Below are 21,513 nucleotides of genomic sequence, written 5' to 3'. Positions count from 1 at the left end.
AAAATGTACATGAACATAAGTGCACCTGTACTGAAAAAAGAAAACATATCAAGCATCAATATTGTGTTGACGATGCGTGCTCTTGTAGTTCAACTTGACTAGCACACTATATTTCCCTCTGCCTGTCACATTATCATCTTGCAATTGGGTAATGACTACATCCCAATCTTCACATCAATCTATATGCAAATAACTCACTCATATCTTCCCTGTATACAAACTGCAATCTAATTGCCATGGCCACCCTTTTTACGCGGGATAAAGCTTGTTTAACGTTTCTAATTGTGTTTGCCTTATTGATACCTCCGAATTCCTGTAAACATCATCACAAACATTTATCTGGTGTTCAGGATCACAAGAAGGGTGAACAATCTATGATTGATAGGTATGAGCAATGGATTGCAAAACACGGTCGCAAGTATGGGGATAGGAATGAGTGGTTACGTCGATTTAGAATATACCGATCTAATGTTAACTTCATTGATCACATCAACTCCCAAAACTATACATTCCAGGTTATTGACAATAGATTCGCGGACCTTACAAATCAGGAGTTCAAAGATATCTACTTGGGTTACATGGCTAATACTTTTGAGAATGCAGGAAACACTGAAAACATGCACCCTGAGAACACAACCTCGCCACATTTGCCTCCTACTGTTGATTGGCCAAGAAGCGGGGCAGTAACTAGAATAAAAGACCAAGGACATTGTGGCATAGTACAAAATATTCCGATATATCACGATATTTGTCGATATCTATTCAGATTTCAGATAAAGATATATAAATATTCCGATATGTTTAGAGATATATACGACTGTAAATATCGGTGATATTTCAACAATATTTGCGATATTTGAGGATATTTTGCGATATTTGGAGATATTTGGCGATATTTTGTATATGTAACAATTTTATTTAATATTTACCATTATATTTCAAATAAATATAAATAATGTATCATGATATATTAAGAAATATCAACAATATCTACGATATTTGTCGATATTTTGAATATATCAATGATATTTGCATGTGAAACAATATCAAATATCCCCAAAGAGAGAGATATATCCACGATACATATCCATAAATCAGATATCGATAAATACCCATATCCTGATATTTTGTACTATGCATTGTGGTATGTGTATCTCTCCAAATTATTTGTCCCACTAAAATTGATGTTAGAAGTCACATATCAAAAGGATTGACTAACCCCAGGATCATGTAAAACTAAATAATCGCTCGTAACACATTAGCTAAAAGCAGATCATATTTCTTGGAATAACAAGAATGTTAGCTTTTGGGCTAACATTTTTCTGTTGTGGAAGGATTATTGTATCAATTTTATTTGGTCTGCAGAACTGCTGATTCGGTTAAATTAGTACAATTAATGACGATGCTGGAATTTGATCAATGAGATGGAGCAAATGATTAAGAAGGGGTATAGATAAGGTGCTCCCAATCCTCTTATTCACAGATGACAAACGCTTAACATGTGTGGAAAAAATAAGAAAAATCGGGTGAGTAATGAAAACACGGCAAACCCCCGGTGTAAGTGAAATCCTACCCGGCCAGGACTTCCTGGTACAATCAGGGCCCTGATCAGTTGAGCTGCTGGACATTTGCTGCAAATGCATTTGAAGTGTGAACTACAAAACTATGCCTACTAGTATTAATTCAAAATTTTCAGTAGACGAGCTCAAACCGGCCGCAGCTGCTGATAACTCACTTCAGCATAAGCTCTCAAAAGAGATGAAAATGCTCTTGAACTTAGCAATTGTTTATGAACGTAATACATTTCATTTCAAAAATGCAAATGACTGTATGTGCACAATAAAATGCAAACCACAGATTTCAATAATCATGAGATGCATACAGATATTTTCAGTGGCTGTTGGCCTGTTGGGCGCTCTCTTAAAGTAGGCTGGGTTGTTTTTATTGCAGGCGGTTGGCACGACTCCGCGAGCAAAAAGCGTGATATTGTTTTGACTCGAAGCCCAATTGGGTGGAATTGCACCCCTGGCTCACGTGGCGTGTGTGGGCACACGCAAGATTAAAAGGTTCTGAGCTCCCACCTCCCCGAGAGCCCCCAAACCAAGGAGGCCTTGTGTGTGCCAGAGCACCTCCTTATATCTTTCTACACTATCCCTCTATAAGGACATTACCAATATAAACTTAAGAGTCTTAAAGTTTAGTAACCAATGTGGGACTAAAGCCCCCCCACATTAGAGTGTAGTAGATACAAAAGGTCATGGGTTCAAACCCATAAGGACACAAATTCATTCACATTTCCAACAATCCCCCACATGAATGGAATTATTAAGAAAAAGAAAAAAAACAAAACAAGAATGTCCGAGTATGAAGAAGTTATGAATGGGTCAAGGTGTCATACGACTTGAACCTTCGCTTGTTTGTTTGTCCTGTTGATTACTAGTTGACCCGTGACCATAGTCTTGAACTGCTCAACATATATATGTAAGCCAAGTCAACAGTAAACACACATAACTTCAAAAATCATCATAGAGTTCCCCCGGTTGTGCTCAGATAGCCATGAGCTTCCTGTGGTTTCATGAGAGTGCTCTAGAGAACTAGCCTATAAGTTCTCATAGGAAGCGGCTTTACTTCCTCACTCATATAGGTGCCTCTATCGAGAGTTATCAGATCATTACACCCCAATCGAAAACCAAATATAGAAAGCATTAAGAGTATTCACTCATCCTTTAAAAGATACGTAGGTACTACTACATCATAGGGATGGGTATGAGTTTTCACTCTAGGTGTAGTACCCCACAAATCTCGCAGATAACTTGTTTCCCCATTGAACCTTGATCCCGATCTCCATTCACCAAGGTTGGGTGTCATCATCGGTGATTTAATAAAATAGGCAATTAGTCTTTAATAGACTTTTAGCCCCATCCCCTCGATGTACTAAAACCAAATTTCTAGCCAAAGCCTTTTAGTTAAAAGATCGCCTAAATTTTCACCTTGACCTCACAAAGTCAATAGCTATGATCCCATCTCTTAACAACCGGCGACATGTTATGTTATGTCTTCATTTAATATGTCGAGATTTCCCATTATAGGAAGTATTTTTGGCCCTCAAGATAGCAAACTTGGCTATCACAAAGGAATAGAGACAGGGGGAAATGTGTTTAGGCCAAAGCGGATATCCATCCAAAAATTCCCCGATCCACTCGCTTCCTCACTAGCTTTGTCTAAAGCTATAAACTCATTCCATAGTGGAACGGGCAATGCAAGTTTGCTTAGATGATTTCCAAGACACCGCACCCCCCGCCATAGTGAACACATAACCACTAGTGGATTTAGATTCCCGAGAATCAAGAATCCAATTGGCATCACTTGCACCCCTCAAATGCCACCGATATTTGCCATAATGAACACCATAATTTGAAGTATATTTCAAATATCTCAATACCTCGATAAGAGCATCCCAATGCTCATTCTTTGGGATTTATGGTGTATCTACTAAGTTTGCTTTCACGGGCGTAGCTATGTCGGGTCTAGTGCAGTTCATCGATACATGAGATCGCTATAACCCTAGAAAACTCTAAAGGAGATACACCTAATCTAGTATTTTTGTCAAATGTATACTAGGATCATATGGTGTTCGGGCAGTACACATCAAATTGATTAAATCTTTTAAGCATTTTCTACATAATGAGATTGAGACAAAGTAATTCCATCAATTATACACAATCTTAATGCCAAGAATGACATCGAATACCCAAATCTTTCATGTCAAAATGCTTACTCAAAAAGATTTAGTCTTATTGACGGTCTCTAAATTGGTTCCAATGATCAACATGTCATCCACATATAAACAGATAATTACACCGCATTGTTTCTCAAATTTACAATAAATGCATTTATCTCGCCTCATTAATATTAAAACCATTAGAGATTAGCACACTATCAAATTTCTCATGCCATCAAGTTTAGGAGCTTGTTTGAGACCGTAAAGAGATTTCCTTAGCCTACAAACTTTTCTCTTAAGGCCTTCTAAAACAAACCCTTCCGGGTCGATCCATATATATCTCCTCTTGTAATTCCCCATTTAGAAATGCCGCTTTTAACGCCCATTTGGTGAATTACTTAGATTACGAGAAGCAAAGGCTTTTAACATTCTCGATAGATGTAATCCTCGTCCACAGAGAGTAGGTATCAAAGAAATCAAACCCTTCTCTCGCTTATAGCCTTTTGCTACTAATCTTTATATTTATCAATGGATCCATTTGCCTTAAGTTTCTTTCTAAATAACCATTTATTTCCAATAGTTTTACTACCAGGGGCAACTCAACCAAATTCTCCCAAGTGTTATTGGTTATAATGGACTCATATTCACTTAGAATGGCCTCCTCCAAAAATCGCGATCGGAAGATGACATGGCCTCCTCGAATAGGTCCGAGGATCCTCCTCTACCAAGAAAGTAAGGAAATCAGGTCCAAAAGAGGTGTTAGTCCTAGGTCTCTTTGCTCCTCCCGAAGTTCAATTTCATCTTCTTGCCAGAATCTTCTCGAACTCTAGGAGCAAGTCTAGAAGAACTCGGAGTCCCTCCAGATCTCTCAATAAATGGGAATTTATCCTCAAAAAAGACAACATCCCTAGACTCAATAATGGTATTATCATCAACAAATTTATTTTTAGATTTGAAAACTAAAAACCTGTAGGCACTGCTATTCTGTGCATACCCAATAAAGACACAATCTACAGTTTTAGGGCCAAGTTTAGTCCTCTTGGGTGTTGGTATAGACACCTTAGCCAAACACCCCCACACTTTAAAGAATCTATAAGACGGTGTCCTATTTTTCCACATCTCATATGGAGTTTTATCTCGTGTCTTTAAAAGGTATCTTATTCGTAATATAACAGTCGTTAGCAAAGCCTCCCCCTATAGGTTCATAGAAGCCCTGTGAGCTATTGATCATTGAATTGATCATATCTTTGAGAGTCCTATTTTTCTCTCTGCTATCCCATTGATTAGGGGAGCATAAGGGCAGTGGTCTCATGTACAATACCATTATTTTCACAAAATTTATTGAAAGGACCAGAATATTCACCTCCTCTATCGGACCTAACTATTTTTATTTTCTTGTCTAACCGGTTCTCAACTTCAGTTTTAAAGGAAATAAATTTAGCTAAGCTTATCATCCTTACTCTTAAGAAGATAAACTAGACAGTAAACGTGAAGCATCATCAATGAATGTAACAAAATATTTATTACCTCCTCTAGTCATGTAACCTTTAAGATCACATAAGTCAAGCATTAAATCAATGGCAACAACTCGTTGTTTCTTTCTACCTTTTTGAAAGGTTTCCTAGCATATTTAGATTCTACACATACTTCACATCTCTTGTTTTCGAAATAATATTCTTGGATATGTTACCTAGATGCATCGCTTTTTAATTGAAACATTATTAACGGTCCAAGTCTACTATGCCACGTGATCAAATGACTCAACCATATAAGAAGAAGTAGATGCTTTATTTAAATCAAAATCAGTTACATTGAGCTTAAACAAGCCTTCATCTAAATAACCTTTACCCACAAAGGTTCCCCTTAGTCGTAACAAATTTGTCCGACTAAAGACAAGTTTGAACCCCTTTTTACTTAAAAGGAAACCGTAAAACCAGATTTTTCCTAATATCGAACATAAAGAACATCCTTCAAATTAAGAACATTCCCGTAAGTGAACTTCAAATTCACGATCCCTTTTCCTTCAACTCTAGAAGCAGATGAGTTACCCATGAACGTATTTTCTCCTTCTCCCGCAGGAGTGAAGGACGAAATGCACTTTTAGTGCCACGCGGATGTGTTTGGTAGCCCCAAAGTGTCTACCCACCAAATACCATGTTACTCACCAAGTTAACCTCGGTAACCCACGTTAAAAAGTTACCATCCTGAACTACATTTGCTTGTGCCTTATCTTTCTTCCCATCATTCGGACCTTTTTGAATTTACAACCGGGCTATATGACCTCGTGATCCGCACACATAGCAATGAATTTCCGTGGATTGTAAGGTTTCTTTTTAAAGTGAGGTTGGGACCGCTTTTATTCTTGTTCGCATATGGTTTCTTTTTGACGGGAATTTAGTTGATTTAGACTTAGAAGAACTAGCGGTTACCTTCAACCAAGTTAGCCTTAGCCTTCATTTCCGAAGTCTCCACATTGATTTCAAAATTCCTGTTATCCTCCTCGATCCAGAAGGTTGACGATCGATCTTCTAAGGTCATCTCTTTCTTCTTATGTTTGAGATCTGTTTTTGTACTCCTTCCATCGGAAGGGAGTTTCAACATGATGGACGAACCCGAAACCTTTTGCAGATTTTATAACCTTCCTGCAAAATCTCATGAATGATTATTTGCAGCTCCTCCACTTGAGAAACAACAGATTTCCCATCTTCCATCTTGAATTCCAGAAACTTTCCTACAAGAAACTTCTTAGAACCTACAATCTTAAGATTGTATAAATCTAGTATCGAAAAACAGTAATAAGAAAGCAAGTAAAACTTATCACTGAGGATTGTGCTCGGCACAATTTCCTTAAGACGAAAAAACGGCCGCAATGATTCTTTGCCAACCTTCGCCGCGCCTCCTGTGATACAACAATGGATGAGCGTCACCACCAGCCAATGACACGCTTCGCCAAGAGAAACTCTCAAAGATACTCCATGACGAAGTTTTTGATTTGAAGAACAATAAGCTGTGTTCAGCCTCTTTGATAAACAAGAGAGACTTTTGGTTTTATAGATCTGACACTCGCGACTCAAGGCGAGAGTCACGACTCCAGTTTTTAATGTGCGAGCAAAAAGCGTGATATTGTTTTGACTCGAATCAGTAAGGAAAGATTTTGAAACGATTCTACGCTTTTAGTTTTGGAAAGAAGACCAAAAGATGCACCCACGCTGAAGCCCGATTGGGTGGATTTGCACCCCCGCGACTAAGGATTTTCGAGCTCCCACCTCCCCGAGCCCCCCCAAACCAAGGAGGCCTTGGCTGCTGAAAGCACCTCCTTATATCTTTCTACACTATCCCTCCATAAGGACATTAACCAATATAAACTTAAGAGTCTTAAGTTTAGTAACCAATGTGGGACTAAAGCCCCCCACATTAGAGTGTAGTAGATACAAAAGGTCATGGGTTCAAACCCATGAGGACACAAATTCATTCACATTTCCAACAGAGGGCATTACGAAGATTAAGACTCACAAATTGGTTTCTCTATCTGAGCAACAACTCATCGACTGTAACAGAAATGGGGAGAACGAAGGTTGCAATGGAGGATTTATGGAATCAGCCTTCAAATTTATTAAAGACAATGGCGGTATTACAACTGATGCAAACTATCCTTATAAAGGAAACGATGGAACATGTAATAAGAAAAAGTCTGCTAACATGGCGGCTAGAATAATAGGTTTCACGCGTCTGCCAGCAAATAATGAGATAAGGCTTCAAGAGGCGATTGCCAGGCAACCGATATCTGTTGCAATTGATGCTGCTGGATATGAATTCCAGTTCTACTCCAAGGGGGTCTTTGCTGGTCCTTGTGGCAATGATCTCAACCATGCAGTAGCAATAGTTGGTTATGGAGGAGATAGCAAATCAAAGTATTGGACTGTGAAAAATTCATGGAGCAAAGGTTGGGGTGAAACAGGCTACATGCGGATGAAACGCAATGTTCCTAGCCGTGAAGGCCTTCGTGGAATCGCCATGCAAGCATCATACCCCAACTAAAGGCGCAACTACTTAGACACCATACCACGAATGTAGATTGTTATGCCTTCGCAGTTGATATGTGTTGGAATATTTTGTGTATTTCTAAATACTAGTGTGTGTGTGCAAAGTGGAGGAGATGAACAAATAGTGTTCTCTCCACTTTAGTGCATAGTAGATAGTCCCACATTGGTTATCCACCACATCGGGTAGGGTTCGGCCCCGGCTTGGGCTTGGGCTTGGTAATGGTTTGACTTAGCCTAAACTTGCCTTTGCCTTTTATCTGGTTTGACGATAGCCTAAACTTGCTTGCCTTTATCTTGAAAGTGTAAAGAAGTTTAGTGTTCTATTAGGAGTTGGTCTCTCTTTCTCCTAACTCTATAAATAGGACTGTGAGTCCATAGAGAATAGACTTGATCGAAAACTCAACTCGAGAAAACGTAAAACTCAAACCAGGTCTTTTCTTTTTTCTTCTTCCCGTCGGTAGAGAGTTATATTGTTGCTCTGAGGGTAGTCCGTTCTAGTGCAAAGTCGGTTGTCGTTAACCATTGAATCCTCGTGGAGGAAAGGCGCCAATTTATTGCCTTTCTCGCACCATTGAAGGGGCGAAATCTTTCCTTAAGGACTGACTTATCCAGCGCTTTGGTTATTCCTGCCATCTTCTTCCATCCTTGTTTTCTTTATTGCTATCGCTCCTTCATACGTTCTACTTTAGTTGCTGTGATCATACAACTATTCTAACAATCTTAAGGAAAAGTTTTGTAGTAGAACAAAGGAGAGTCAGAATATTTGACAATCAAAAGACAAGTCTTTTACTTTGAGTTATTGTTTGTGTTATTGGGTTATGACTTTAGAAATTTTCTAATAATTTCGTTTTTTTGTTAGGGAAACCAATTAAAGATTGAATATTTATTGATCTTTTGTGGTTTATCAAACCCTATATGGTTGTAGACCTTTACTCCTACGTTTGTGGAGTCAAATATGAGATTTCTATCAAGAAAAACGCCAAAGTTCGTCTTTTTGACAGCTGGGTCACTCGTTACGGAAACTTCTATAACTTTCAGCTCAGAGCTTGGTTTTGTAATCCGCGCCTTGGTTATTCCCAGTTACTGCTGTCCTTGTTTCTTTATTGCTACTGTTCCTTCTGTTCTACTTTAGTTGCTGTGATCATACAACTATTCTATCAATATGCTGTTTGTATTTACTTATCCACACAGATCTGATTAAGTACCTGTCTTTCTTCTCACTAAAAGTTTAATGCAACAGTCACAACCTGTACCAACAAAGAGTTTGTGTTGGTTGTGTATATGTTGATCTAACTTGGTGTGCATTTTGATGCACAATCATTGATGTGCATTTTACCGTGACCTATACTTTTATATAGTGCTTTGAGTGGAATTTATCTTCTGAAACAGATTGTTGTAAAATATGGGATCATCATAATATGTGCAAAATCTCAGCAGCGCAATATCAATATTATGAGATATTCTGTGTTAAATTAGGGACGACAAATGATCCACCCAGAAACCCAAGAGATGAAAATGCAATATGCTCACACAACAGGTCGACATACAACCTGCATTGCTGACATAGGACACGAATTTCTGCCAATAGTTCAGTGTTCCCTGCAACTTCTCTGGGCATGATTACCAAAAAAATAAAAATAAAATCTCTGGGCGTTCCGTCGCATGGTTGTACACTTCTACATTGATAATATACTGATCTCTCTGTATCATTGAACCAGGGCATGAAGGTCGTTACACTCCTCATCAGATTACTAAATAGTAAATGCTACTACGTTCAAAATACAATTCTTTGCTCCTATATATTGAAAATAATACCATCTCTTTCAGAGGAGCAATCGGATGTTTTTATCACCCATATAAGATATAGATTTTAAATTTCAGAGGGGTAATTGTTAGAATAGTTGTATGATCACAAAGAACTAAAAGTAGAAACGTATGAACAAGATGCAATAAAGAAAACAAGGACAAAGAAGAATCGAATAACCAAAGGCTGATTAGGTCGTCCTAAGGAAAGATTTCGCCTTCTTCCAATGGTGCGTAAGGCACAATGGGGCGCTTCCCTCACAGATTCAATGGTTAACAGCAGACTTTCTTTGCACTAGAAACGGTACCCTCTAAAATAGCAATATAACTCTCTCAAGGCCGACAGAAGAAGAGAAGAAGAAAAGGATCTGGTTTGAGTTTTTCGTTTCTCCGAAGTTGAAGTTTCGATCAAGTCTCTCCTCTCTATGGACTCACAAATCCTATTTATAGAGGTTAGGGAGGAAGAGAGACCAACTCCTAATAGAACACCTAAACTTGTCGCTCAAGAAAAAGGCAAAACAAGTTTAAAGCTATTGGTCAAACCACTACCCACAACAAGAAGCCCAAGCCCAGCCCAACCCTACCCTCGATGGTGGATAACCAATGTGGACTATCTAATTATGCACTAAAGTGGAGAGAACACCATTTGTTCATCCTCCACTTTGTGTTATTACACACTAGTATTTAGAAATACACAAGAGATTCCAACAATCCCCACTATTTCAAAATACTAACAAATCCCCCACTATTTTGGAATAGGATATTACAAAAGAAATGGGTTAACGAAAATGCCGAGAGAATCGAAAAACAATGCATAAGATATATCGGCTTTTTCGGCTTGAACCACCATAGGGGTAACATGTCTTATAATACGGAAAGTGGTGGATTAAAAAAATCTTTGAACCAACATTCCCTTGTAGTAAAATAGAGGACATGCACCCACATTGCTTCTTTCATTATATGCCCGTTTCAAGGTGTTGTTGCTTTTTTGGCCCTCAAGGCTTCCTCGTGTTATGTGAATGCTCTGAGTACTTGCCCTCAATACTCATAAGAACCGACCCAGCTTCTACATTCACGTAGGTGGATATCCATCAAGTGTACATAGCAGCTTAAAATACACTATCTCATAAAAATAATGGACTATGGATTCCATTAAGAGTAAAATAACTCATCCTTTTCTCATTGCTATTCAAGTTATACAAAGTATACAATAATGCTATCTAGTCATAGGGTGACGCCTCAAAGAAAGACAATAGCATACCGAGTTTAATGGGGTGACTTGTTTTTCCCTTTGAACCTACTTCATGGGATCTCCAATCACATAGGTGGGGTTGCCGCTGTCGCCTTTTATCTAAGGCAAAAGTCCCATCCCCCTCGACGATAATCACTTGCCTCCAAAGAAGTGGTGCGGTTAGACATGTGGCCAAACTAAGTCCAACCTAACATAATCTCTAGCAAACCGCTGATTAAGTTATATCTCAACTTACATGTATTCTTTTCCCATTGCACATAAGTTAACATGTCTTAGCTATTCAGAATGAGAATGAAAGCATATACAGATCGAGGCTATTTAGAGCCAATGGGAAGATTTGCCAAGAGGTTGCTAACCCACTCAAAGATCATCACATGCCTTTACTAAGGCGATTAGCTTGATGATATCCAAGACACTCAATTTCCACCAAAGGTAAACACATAAACATTACCGATCCAAATTATAACATATTACCCTTCTAACAATGATGGAAATCTACTAAATATCACCATAATCAATGGATCTCGCTATAGTACTTGGATAATCCGACAATATACATCAAAGTTCCTTATAAGGACGAATGGGTTATCACCAATATGCCATTAATGTAGGCAATGTCATGTCTCGCATACATTATCCATCAAGTACAATTGGCTACCATTAATATCGACATATTTAGTATGAGAAAACACAAGGAGATTATTTTTCATAAGATGGATATTTGCCACAAAAAGGTGTTAACACATCCTTACTATCATAATACCCATACTTTTCAATGAAAAATATTTCTACTAAGTGCTATATAACAATATAATGAGACCAACATGAGTTTTAATTCCTATATTCACCACCATTCAATTACGGTAGTGCCCGAAATTCCCCTATACCATCCGCCGTCCGGGTTTAAGGTAATGTTGTGGCCTTCAACCATATTCAAACGCCAATATCTTGACAACCAAATATAATAGTTACAAAATGAGTTTAACAACATAATAAACTATCATTTTCAATGACGGTTTATGATGTGTTTCAAATAGGAATTTCTCTCTCATCTCATACACATTCTTAATGCTAGCACTCATGATATTAAATCATCTAAACAAAGAGAGATTAACACATATGTCTTGCTTTGCTCTAAAGAAAGTACACATTTTTTTTTTTTTTTTTTTTACAACTGTATTTTGACATCCATATGACACTAATATGTTGTTGAATTGCTCATGCCATTTATATAGCCAATCAACTCATACAAAGATTTAACTAAATCAGATACCTTCACTTTCATCACCCTAACTTCACTTGGTATCAGTTCCACAACTACTCAACTAGAGTCTTTAGAATTACGAGAAGAAATTTTAGTTATATGAGCAAGGTTTCAAAATAGTATAAATCTTGTCTCCGATTGAAACCCCTTTGGCTATTATTATTAGCATTGTATTTTGCAATACAACTATCACGCTTTTAGTTTTCTCTTGAAGATCCAATTCAACTTATAGATCCCCCAATAAATCAAGAGTCCAGTTTAGAGGAGTTGTATCCTTCAAAAGGACACTTCATGTATGCACAACTTCCTTTATAAAGTTAATGAATCTTCCTCAAGAAACATATAAACATCATCACCGTGAATGGTGGAAATACTCATTGATAGTCTTCCAAATTTCTTAGGTAAATAATGGGATTATCTTATGTAGTTCATTATGAACATTCAACCACTCTATGCCAATTTCTCGGAAAGCACAACCTCAAATAAAATTAGCATATAAGACATTCAATAATAGTGTGGTATCTACAAAATTGTTATCACTCATGACAACCGAAAACAAACATCACTATTATGAAGTTTCACCAATGAACATCTACTAGATAATTCTAGGTCTCAAAAAAGACTTCTTTTAGATTCATTCACAATATCCTCGGCAAAGACACCCCCACATTTTGAAGCATTTTGGATAGGCCCAAGACCTTTCCATACTTTGTAGTTCAATGTCTTTCCAATTATCTTGTAAGATGAACTATGGTAAAACAGTGTTATGCATATGGGTCACCACCCCCCACAGTTCAATAGTTACTCAACCTAATCAAACTTACATGCAAAACACATTATACCTCTACAAACACTAAAAGAAACAACAACAATAAAATGCACTCTTATGACAAGAATATACTTTACTCAAGTCTATGATTCTGGATCATATTAAACATAGTCATATTATGTTCATGTTATCTATATGAAAGGAAATCCACAAAAGATTCTAATGAATCTTGAAGAATTAGATGAAAAGGGTTTTACCCAAGATAATATCATTATCATCCTTCTTTTCATCATTCAACATTTCAACTGTCATAGGGAGACAATCCACGCACTTGTACATCACCTTAGCTATTTATTCATAGTCATGGGAGGATAATGCCTAATAAGACAATCTACAAGCGTTACATTTCCTTGTCTAAAATAGTCACTGGAGGATATTGTCTAAAAAGACAATCCATTACCTTACATCTCCTTGACTAAATTAGGTTTAAGAGGATATTGATTGTTTCCCATATTGTTTCCTCTCGTAGACAACGATGCTCATTACTTAATAATATATGACATGGTTAAGCTTCATGCCAATGTTAAATAGTGCATTCATGCCAAACATGGTAAATATCATATCATAAGTTCAGGAAAAGTAAACTTTAACTGTACCCCTCACAACAAAAATTATACGATATTTAAGCAAATCTAGCCACTAAATATGCAAAACAACTGAGGACTCTACCTCCTCTTTTTACATGAGTTCAAGTAAGATAGAATACCCTATCAACAAGACCTCAAGCACTACCACAACATCTAATGGCTCAACCCATTAATGTCTTCAACTAAAAAAATTTACCAATAAACTATTATCAAGTTTAAAGTAAACCCACGATGATTAATATCCAAAACTAGCATGCTACACAACTTTAACATATGCTATATTAGATATAAGCTACAAGTTACTTCATCTAACATGTATTTTCACAACAGTACAATTATAACCATCGTCTAACAACACGCTTCACAATAAAGGTAAGCAATTATGCATTGAATACATTATAATTACTATCCAAGATTTGAGTGTGGTTGATATTAACTATCTTAAGGTCTCTTTAGACCATCTACATACATCTACATATGTACAAAGAAAATTAATATCAAACTACTTCTAGTCAAACCAATTAATTCCTCGATAAAACACGATAATTTGTTGACTAGGTTATTAAAGAAGTTTAAGCTTAGGGATTTCCCTCCTAAGAAAACTAGCATGCAACTCAAGGCAAGAATATCACTATATAATCAAACCAAAAGAATTGCAAATAGTGAAAGAATACGATACCTAACCGATTGAAAAACCGGATTTCCATATTTTCTTCTTTCCAGAAAAACAGTTCAAAAGAAGTGTAACTCTGAACCAGCTCAGGACGAATTGGGTATCAAGCCTTATACCACTGGAAAGCTCTTTGAATCAGCTATCCAACACAAAAAGCGGATTGCAAAACCGAGCTCTGAGCTGAAAGTTATAGCAATTTCCATAACGAGTGACGCAGCTGTCAAAAAGACGAACTTTGACGTTTTCTTGATAGAAATCTCATATTTGATTCCCACAAACGTAGGAGAAAGGTCTACAACCATATAGGGTTTGATAAACCACAAAAGATCAATAAATATTCAATCTTTAATTGGTTTCCCTACCAAAAACAAAATTATTAGAAAATTTCTAAAGTCATAACCCAATAACACAAACCATAACTCAAAGTAAAATACTTATCTTTTGATTGTGTCAGATTAAAGCACTCTCCTTTGTTCTACTACAAAACTCTTTCCTTAAGATTGTTAGAATAGTTGTATGATCACAACAACCAAAGTAGAACGTAAGGAATAAAGAGCAATAAAGAAACAAGGACAAAGAAGAATGCGGGAATAACCAAGGCGCTTGATTAGGTCCTTAAGGAAAGATTTCGCCCCTTCCAATGGTGCGTGAAAGGCAACAAGGGCCTTCCTCACAGGATTCAATGGTTAACAAAGAAACTGACTTTGCACTCAGAAACGCACTACCCTCTAGAAAAGTTAATATAACTCTCTCAATGGCCGACAGAAGAAGAGAAGAAGAAAAGGACTGGTTTGAGTTTTCTTCTTCTCGAGTTGAGTTTCGATCAAGTCTCTCCTCTCTATGGACTCACAAATCCTATTTATAGAGGTTAGGAGGAAGAGAGACCAACTCCTAATAGAACACCAAACTTGCCGCCAAGAAAAAGGCAAAACAAGTTTAGGCTATTGGTCAAACCACTACCCACAACAGTAAGCCCAAGCCCAGGCCCGAACCCTACCCGATGTGGTGGATAACCAATGTGGGACTATCTACTATGCACTAAAGTGGAGAGAACACCATTTGTTCATCTCCTCCACTTTGTACACACACACTAGTATTTAGAAATACACAAGAGATTCCAACAGTAATCTGATATCGTCGTGGTTTGGGATGAGAGTGAATTCGTCTAACAACTAGCAAGTTCTTTTGTATTTCTCACACGTATGCTGTGTTTGGTTTCAATTTGTGAAGGCTTAATTTTATTACGTTTTTAAAAACGATTTTTCCTTGATTTACAATTTTTTTTTTATTGCTCACTTTCAAGTATTACTCCTCAAAATCCATCGCCATATATGTGATTATTGTTTTTATGATAATTATTCGAGAAGACAAAAATTTAAGATCAACCGCCGATTTACACACGAAAGTATACACACACGCTTGCACATATACAGTCCTTGAGAGTCTACTACATACAGTATGTTCATATATAAGAAATAAGGTGATTAACAAGCACACAATATACATGAACAGGTGTGCACCTAAACTGAAAAAGCAAAACAAAACAAGCACAAATATTGTGTTTATGATGCGTGCTCTTGTATTCAAACTTGACTTGCACATGATTTTTCTCTTCCTCTTTCCCACTGTCCTCTTGCCTTTCTATGTCCCAATCTTCTGAATTTATAAATAACTTGCACATTCCTAAACTGTATTCACATTGCAATGGCCACAGTTATCGCACGAAAAACTGTTTTTCTAGCATTTCTAATTGTGTTTGCATTATGGATACCTTTGAGTTCATGTAAAACTCATCAGAAACATATTGGTGTTTCCAATCCTATGGATGACAAAGAACCCATTATCGAAAGGTATCAACAATGGATGGCCAGACATGGTCGCAAGTTTGCGGGAAAGAACGAGTGGTTACACAGATTTCGTATATACCGATCTAATGTCCATTTTATTGATCAGATCAACTCTCAAAATTTTACCTATGAGCTCACTGACAACCAATTTGCTGACCTTACAAATGAGGAGTTCACACATATGTACTTGGGTTATAAACCTAATACTTTTGAGGATGGAGGAAACGATGAGAACACGACCTTGCCAGAGTTGCCTGATAGTGTTGATTGGAGAGAAAGTGGTGCAGTAACAGAAGTGAAGGACCAGGGCCGCTGTGGTATGTGTATCTCTGTATCAAACTATTTGTCAAACTGTATTTGATGATTGAATTTAAGTCACATAACAAGGAGATTCCATATACTAACCTCAAAATCATGTAGAATTAAATTACCCATCACAACACATTAGCTAAAAGCAAATAGCATTTCTTGGAATGATAACAGCGCTTTCTGGCTAATGGTTTCCGTTTTGTGGAGGATTCAGTCATATTTAACATGGTCCGAGTATCAGCTGACTCAGTCCATAAAAGTTTCAAGACTATCTTGTTAATCAACAGTGAAACGATGGAGTGAATGATTCTTACAACTTAAAAGAACAAGAACTGTCGCAACTATTACATTGGTAAAGACGATATTCAAAAACTGAGGCTGTTTCTAATGTGTGCATAAAAACATGCTTTCGGAAAAAAAAAAAAAAAGGGACAATTGTGCATGCAAATCAATTACTCATCTACTAGGACTAAAGTACACGGGAACCCTGAAAGTAGGCTGCTTTGTTTTACAGGTGGTTGTTGGGCGTTCTCTGCAGTGGCAGCAGTGGAGGGCATTGCCAAGATTAAGACTGGGAATTTGATATCACTGTCTGAACAACAACTCATCGACTGCAACAGAAATCAGGATAATGAAGGTTGCAATGGGGGATTTATGGAAGCAGCCTTCGAGTTCATTAAAGAAAAAGGCGGTATTACAACTGAATCAAACTATCCCTATTTGGGAAAAGATGGTAAATGTAACACAATAAATTCTGCTACCAAAGCGGCTACGATAAGTGGTTACGTGCGTGTGTCAAAAAATAATGAAATGAGCCTTCAAGAGGCAACTGCCAAGCAACCTGTATCTGCTGCAATTGATGCTGCTGGCTATAATTTTCAGTTCTACTCTAACGGGGTCTTCGCTGGTGCTTGTGGTGTCGATCTCAACCATGGAGTAACTATAGTTGGCTATGGTGGAGATGGCAATGACAGCTATTGGATCGTAAAAAATTCATGGGGTAAGGGTTGGGGAGATAAAGGTTACATTCGGATGAAACGCAGTGTCTCTAGTGAAAACGGTCTCTGTGGTATCGCTATGCAAGCTTCATACCCACTGAAATGAGTAAGTACATAACAATATACCACATATTTATTTGCAGTCAAAGTTGTGTGTTTTAAAAGAACAATTTACTTATTAAACAGATCTCAATGAAATATCTACGTTTCCTTTCATCAAAAGGCATATGCAAGCTCCACAACCAACTAGCCCATTCACATATGGAATTCATTAGATGTGTATGTGTTTGGACTAGCTTGTGTCTATTTTCAGGCGCAATCAATTACTTGCAATTGGCCGTGACTTTGTTGTGACAAATGATTATGTCAACCGAACCTTACAAAATATCGAGAATCAGCGTAATATATCACAACAGTTTTTCTCGTTACCAACAACAAGTCAACAACTAATTAACCCAAAAGAAGAAAATGGACTCTGCTGACACAGCTGTTGAACTAGTGACAAGTATAGCTATCACGAGTTTATGAAATCCTAGATTCCTTACCGCAACTCATTTTTTAGCTGCCCAAGAAGAATCGACTGAAACAGGGTAGATGGCTGAAAAAAGATCCGTCAGAGGTGATGTTAGAGGTGCAGCTACACTTAATACATAGTTTGGCCTCAAGGTATACTTCCAAAGTGTCACCTAATGCAAAACTTATAACAAGATCTCAACAATCCAATATCAACAATCCACAATTTCCATCAGATGCACTGTGTAATTCTAGGTGATGCGAAGCAGACGTCTGAAGAGGCTATGGGAAATTATGAAATCAAATTGACAAATCCTCGCTGTGGGGTCCTTATTGATGGCCTCAGAGGAATTATTGTCGTGCTAACTTATAAAATAAGTAAAAACAAAGTAAAACATACATGCAAACTCAAAACTATCCAACTTAGCAAACTATCAACTAAGATGAAATCATTATTTGGGCGAAAGGACTGAGCTATAATTGCTGTGAAGATACATGGTCTTCATATGCCTAAAGTCACAAACCAGTGCTCAGGAGAAACACAACAGAAGGAGAGAATATGTCCCTTCAAAAATTTCATTCTCATTTTGTCATTAATTCCAAATGAAAAATGTGCATTTGAACTCCTCTAACACTGAACTGGTCATCACAATTTCAACGTCCTGTTCAAAGTTCAGATTTCAGACCTCCACAGATTGAATGTTTTTTTGACAAAATTTATTATTCAAAGGTTTGTGAGCTGGTGCCTCAATAACATAAATAGTTCCTTGAACCTTTATCTTAAATCTTCTTGAAGGGAACTTATTTATGAAGCAGCAATAGTAAGGCAGCCTTATTGCAGAATTGAAGGATTGAAAGAAAGGTACTTACCAGCATTGAACTATACGTTCCCAGAAATTTGTTGATCCAATGACAGGTTCAATGTGTTGTTCTATTGGACAGGCTCCATTATCCAATAGAGAAGATTCATCTAGAAAATCATCCCATGGGCATCTCAAGTGCTTGAAGAACATCTCTAAACTCAAATTCACGAGTCTCTTTGTTAAACCTTTCGACCAGCTTGTACCTAACATCGTTCAGATAGAAAGATTGGGCGGTCTCCAAAAGCCATTGTGCTTCAGTATCAGTGAGCTTGCTTGTAAACACAACATCCCCACGGATTAGCACCACGTCCTTGTTTTCCTCAAATTCAGTGTAATAAGTTGCCGTGAAGTAAGGAGCTGCTTGAGTTCCTTTCGCCTTGTAGTCCTCAAGACCAGTAAAAAGCACACATGGCATCTGCACTGCAGGTGAGTTAAGATTATGAGAATTGTTTTTTTGTTGATTGACAAGTAACATATTACAATATTGATAAGAAGAATCAAGTAGGTTGACTAAATTTAAAATACAGGGAAACAAAAAATATAGTGGCAGAAAAAGCGCCAATTCGATACCAGCAATTACAGGGGGACTTAGACTATCACCCTTTGGAGATGGGGCTACACCAATCAAAGTTGAACCAACTTAGGAAGGGATTGTACATGAAGAGCAGGTTAAAGCAACTGACAGTTGACTGGACTGAGCATTCAATTGGGTGGGAGAAAGCTACGGGAATTAAATCCAATTCCAGGTCGTACTTACTGTGCTCTAAACCAGACTGAAAAAACCAACACACACACGAAAAAACACGTTTAAGAACGTTTACTGAAGGTTCGTCTAGTTGTTAAGCTCTTTTTAGACTAGAGTAGTCAGAGTTATACCTTTTCTTATGTAGAGTTAGTGGGAAAGTCGCACCTTACTCCATTCCTTCCTCACACCTGGAATGGTCTGATAAACTAGCTTCCCCTTGGGCTAAGAGTTACTAGTCATGTTGCTATCTTTAGTTTTGGCTGATGGAAGTCTATGTTTCCTGAAGCTACAGTGTCCAGTCGATCACTGCCCCTTTCATTGCCAGCCAGACATCAACAGAATGGACGAGGATAAGATACCTAAGATCGAAACACACAGTTGTAATTACACTGAAGAAACCACTCCATTGGTTGAATATGGTAAAACAAATTTACCAAATATTATTTAGCCTGTTCTTCATCTCGTATTGACCAAATGTACCCACATGTATTATACAAGGATGGTAGCTATGCACTCTCAGGCACTAAGCTCACCCCTTGCGCTTTGATTATCGAGGCCCTAAGACTCACTCCATGCAACTAGACTGTCACATATGGTCACCATGGCCTAGCCCCTAGACACAAGTAACACAACCCTCACAACATACTATCTGGCCAGTCTATCATCTCCTGAGTATTGCACACGACCGCCAAACTCACCCTAATCCCTAGGCTCAACCCTGGCACCTGAAATGTGATCGCCTAGCACGGTCACTGTCGCTAGCGTTTCTTCAAGAGGTTGATACATGCATGCAGCGTGTGAAGTATTTGTTTCCTATCTAAATACTTTCCTTAATCTAGTGTGGAGTGTAATCCAATAAAAATGATCTGAGCAAGGGTAAACACCAAGATAAAAGAATAATAAAATTAAAACCGTACCTTGCACGAAAAAAGTTGTGTAACCACTTCCTCTCCACAAAGGAATGACAAAATGCCGACTACAAAAGATTATCACATCATACATAATCAAACACAACAATCAAAGAAAACATTTGCAACTCTTTTATACAGTAATTTAAACAAGCAACTTAACTTACCATGAAATCGCTCTTTGCTCCAATAGGCGATACAACTTAGCTTTCATGGATGCACCAATATGACCTCTTCCCAAATGATACTAACATAATCACATAACAAAAAAAACATTTTCCACATTAGCCCAAATGCTCATACTCATATAACTATAAAACATTACAAACATAGCCATCCTAGTACAATGCATGCATAAAACTTCAAAATAAAGACACTTCATTTTTCTAGTATTTGAGATAAAGGGTGAAGAAAATTACATCATCCCAAACAGAAACAAGTTCTTTATCTGATAAATGTTTAGCCCTTTCAATATCTATAATAGAATCCAATGCTTTCTTTTGTAAAGGCTCATACCCAGTTGCAAATTTTGAGTATCTGCATATACCAAGAGTGCCCCTGTTCTGTAAACTAGTAAAAATCACTTCTTTATGTAAATTTTGGTCATTTATGGGTTGAAAAAGTGGGTTTTGTAGAGAAAAGTTGGTGTGATATTGGGTTTTATGGAGAAGGGATGTTAGGGAGGGCAGAATGGACTTTGGGATTTTTCTAGATAGACGTTGGAGAATCATTGGTACGAGATGAATCCTTTTTTCTTCTTCTTGCAGTTCTGGAAGAGGCCTAAGAGGAGAGGGAGAAGAATGAAGGATAGTTCAAAATGCCGAGGAATGTCGCGGTATATTAGTTTTGTGGGATTTTTTCCCAAATTTTCATATGTACCCAATGCTTCCCTACTTGTGAGTTGTGACACACCAAAAAAGATGTGACAGAGTCCACACTGGCTTCTCTACAAAACAACAGGCTAAAGTGGCCAAGAGAAAGAGACAAACTCAAGTACTTCGATGCCAATGTATTAGGAGAAGACGAGTGCTGATCATGATTACCATACCAGAAGACAAGGATATAAGTTATAACTTATCAGGCCACCACCAACAGTACTCATTGAAACTTTGAGGTGGCGACTCTACTTCCATCAGTCATCAAGCATGCCTGCTTAAC

General features: G+C 37.6%; 2 protein-coding genes and 2 pseudogenes across 5 annotated transcripts; 3 read left to right on the top strand and 1 right to left on the bottom strand.

Annotated features, from left to right (window-relative positions):
• The first annotated feature begins 236 nt into the window (after positions 1–236).
• On the top strand, positions 237–7,815 carry LOC147476801 (senescence-specific cysteine protease SAG12 pseudogene; annotated as a pseudogene).
• A 7,700-nt stretch (positions 7,816–15,515) lies between these two features.
• On the bottom strand, positions 15,516–21,195 carry LOC147476798 (ATP synthase F1 complex assembly factor). Of its 4 annotated transcripts, none has more exons than XR_015209638.1 (5): positions 20,775–21,195; positions 20,523–20,602; positions 20,365–20,423; positions 18,710–19,122; positions 15,516–15,860 (listed from the first exon to the last, which is right to left on the bottom strand). XR_015209638.1 is itself a non-coding variant. In XM_086585058.1 (4 exons), exons 1-4 carry the CDS (start codon positions 21,084–21,086, stop codon positions 18,818–18,820), a joined length of 756 nt encoding a protein of 251 aa, XP_086441184.1. In that variant the 5' UTR covers positions 21,087–21,194; the 3' UTR covers positions 18,398–18,817. The 4 variants fall into 4 exon arrangements, 1 of the variants encoding a protein (XP_086441184.1); XR_015209637.1 differs by lacking the exon at positions 15,516–15,860 and adding an exon at positions 16,583–17,924; XR_015209636.1 differs by lacking the exon at positions 15,516–15,860 and adding an exon at positions 18,241–18,501.
• On the top strand, positions 15,877–16,380 carry LOC147476800 (putative cysteine protease RD21B). The gene has a single exon (XM_086585831.1). It carries the CDS (start codon positions 15,877–15,879, stop codon positions 16,378–16,380), a length of 504 nt encoding a protein of 167 aa, XP_086441957.1.
• On the top strand, positions 16,770–17,432 carry LOC147476799 (cysteine endopeptidase RepA pseudogene; annotated as a pseudogene).
• Positions 21,196–21,513: the final 318 nt, after the last annotated feature.

The sequence above is a fragment of the Coptis chinensis genome, chromosome 9 (assembly GCF_015680905.1).
Source record: "Coptis chinensis isolate HL-2020 chromosome 9, ASM1568090v1, whole genome shotgun sequence".
Classification (NCBI taxonomy): Eukaryota; Viridiplantae; Streptophyta; class Magnoliopsida; order Ranunculales; family Ranunculaceae; genus Coptis; species Coptis chinensis.
The sequence above is the reverse complement of the archived record's forward strand: the minus strand, read 5'-3'. Positions and strand labels throughout refer to the sequence as shown.

Bases quoted from the DNA above. Each gene is read 5' to 3' on its own strand.
- LOC147476800 (XM_086585831.1), top strand. From the start codon at position 15,877: ATGGCCACAGTTATCGCACGAAAAACTGTTTTTCTAGCATTTCTAATT.
- LOC147476798 (XM_086585058.1), bottom strand. From the start codon at position 21,086: ATGATTCTCCAACGTCTATCTAGAAAAATCCCAAAGTCCATTCTGCCC. The intron at 20,603-20,774 runs GTAATTTTCTTC...TGATTATGTTAG, and splicing joins TTGTTTCTGTTTGGGATGAT to TATCATTTGGGAAGAGGTCA. The intron at 19,123-20,364 runs GTACGGTTTTAA...ACTCACCTGCAG, and splicing joins CACAACTTTTTTCGTGCAAG to TGCAGATGCCATGTGTGCTT.